The sequence below is a fragment of the Mastomys coucha genome, unplaced genomic scaffold (assembly GCF_008632895.1).
Source record: "Mastomys coucha isolate ucsf_1 unplaced genomic scaffold, UCSF_Mcou_1 pScaffold23, whole genome shotgun sequence".
Lineage (NCBI taxonomy): Eukaryota > Metazoa > Chordata > Mammalia > Rodentia > Muridae > Mastomys > Mastomys coucha.
Genome location: NW_022196906.1, coordinates 14783966 through 14785978, shown reverse-complemented (window position 1 = coordinate 14785978; position 2013 = coordinate 14783966). Strand labels below are relative to the sequence as shown.

Genomic DNA, 2013 nt, shown 5'->3' with positions numbered 1-2013 from the left:
GAGGGAGAGTGCGAGACCACACCGGCGGCGTGGACTTGTGAAAGAACTTGAAGTCTTTCAAAGATCTTGGCACCATGCTTGACCCAGAGAGGAACTGGCCTGGCTAGAAACCATCACTGTCGCAGGGTCTCGATGCGGGAGATAAGCGGGCACGTGTCTCGGATGCTGCCCGAGAACCCAGAGCGGGGAGGCCCACGCCCTCTGCACCGAGTCCGGATCTCTTCCTCTCCGGGGAGCCCCGAGGTGCAGCCTCATCACCTCAGAGCACCGGGGCCCCTGGTGGGCGAGGACCAGGTCGCACCTGTGCCTGCCCCACCTCCTACCTCAGTTTCTGGCTTTCCCGGCCCGTTATGCCGCGGAGGAGGCCAGATCTCCATGCCCTAGGCTGGACGGTGATGCGACTCGCCTGCCTCGGCGAGCTCGAGCCCAACTTCCGCTAGCTCGCGAGGCCCCGCCCTGGCCCCTGGGCGACCCCTGAGAGATACCTGAGCTACGACTCATACGCTTCTCCCAGCCGGGCGGCAGCTTCTCCTCGTCCGCCATCTTCCCTCCTGCCGCAGCGCCTGCTCCGCCTCCGCGACTCTGACCCCGCGCCAGACCAGCGCCGCTGTTGATTGGCTCGTCCAATAGAGACGCCAATTGGGCCGCAGCACGGCCCCTCGAGCACTCGGGCTTTTTATTGGACTCTGCTTCCTCCTGGACCGCCCCTACACACACCGCCCTGCCTTCCCAACACCACTGCTGATTGGTTGGTCTGGAAGCTACGTCTATTGGATGCTCCAACCGGGAAAATGGCTCCCTTTCAGCGTCAAAAGGGCTCTCCCCGCTTCTTGGTGAGCTTTGCCCACAAAATAGAGCTTATTTGACTGGCTCCTGCGGCAGCCAATCCGGCCTTCTTGAGCCTTTCTCGGAGGTCCGCCAGCATCCACGCGGAAGTGGCCAGCTGGGACTAAGGGACGGTACTTTTGCTGTACTTTGCTGTTGCCATAGCAATGCAGTTGCCTTGGTGACGAGAGGCTAACTATCTAGAGCCTAAAATTGGCTTTTGAGTTCTCCTTCTTCCCACCTGTTTCTTCCAGATGCCCAAAGCGAAACCAGTCCTTCTTGGTTTTAGCCAGGTGAACCATTTCACTGGTCAATTCACCCACTCTCCATGTCTTTTTTAAGAACCTACTTCGACTTATTATTCCTTCTCCACGGGCTCCTTCTGGCTTCTCGGCAGGTGACTGATGAGGAAAGGGAGTAGGAGAGGGTGGGCGGCACCAACGATCGGTTTTAGTCAATTGGTAGTCTGAGGAAAAGGGTTTGCTATTGTATACCGTCAATCCCAGTACTCAGGAGGCAAAGGCAGGCAGTTCTCGGAGTTCGAGACCAGCCTGCCCTACAAAGTGAATTTCAGAACAGCCAGGGCTACACGGGAGACTTTGTTTCATCAAATAAACAAAAGAGTTCCAGGACAGCCAGAATTACACAGAGAAACCCTGTCTCAAGAATTAAACAAACAAAAACTTTTAAAAAATGATTACATTTATAAGGGATACTGCCATGAATACTGTGTAGTTAAGAGGACAATTTGTGGCAATCTGATCTCTCCTTCCACCATGAGATTCTGGAGGTCAAACTAAAGTTGTTAGGCTTAGTGGCAAGTTACCCATCTTGCTGGCCCTGGATAATTAATGATTTTCAAAGACACCAATGGGGGAGGGGTTCAGTATGAGTTCACCAATAATGTAAACCCCTGTGTGACTTCAAGAAGATGGTACTCAGTTACATGACTCATGAAAGGGGATTAGAAGCAAGATGTGATTAGGTTTAAAGCCAGGCTCTACCACGTGCTGTGATACAGCCTTACAGTAGCAAAGCATGGGCCAAGGAGAGCACTCACTGGGTAAGAATACTTGCTAACAAGCCTGATGATCTGACATATGAACATCTTTGTGAGTTTGAAGCCAGCTTGGTTTATACAGTGAGTTCCTGGACACCAAGGGCTACACAGAAAGACCCAGTCTAAAA

At 53.3% G+C, this 2013-nt stretch overlaps 1 protein-coding gene across 1 annotated transcript in view; it reads right to left on the bottom strand.

The window, feature by feature from the left end:
• The window catches only part of Pin1 (peptidylprolyl cis/trans isomerase, NIMA-interacting 1), a 12214-nt gene extending 11243 nt beyond the window's left edge, over window positions 1–971 (bottom strand). Inside the window, exon 1 of the mRNA XM_031343155.1 lies at window positions 486–971. Within this exon, the coding sequence (XP_031199015.1) occupies window positions 486–543 (58 nt within the window). The 5' untranslated portion in view covers window positions 544–971. The remainder of the gene's footprint in view (window positions 1–485) is intronic.
• Between the last annotated feature and the right edge of the window lie 1042 nt (window positions 972–2013).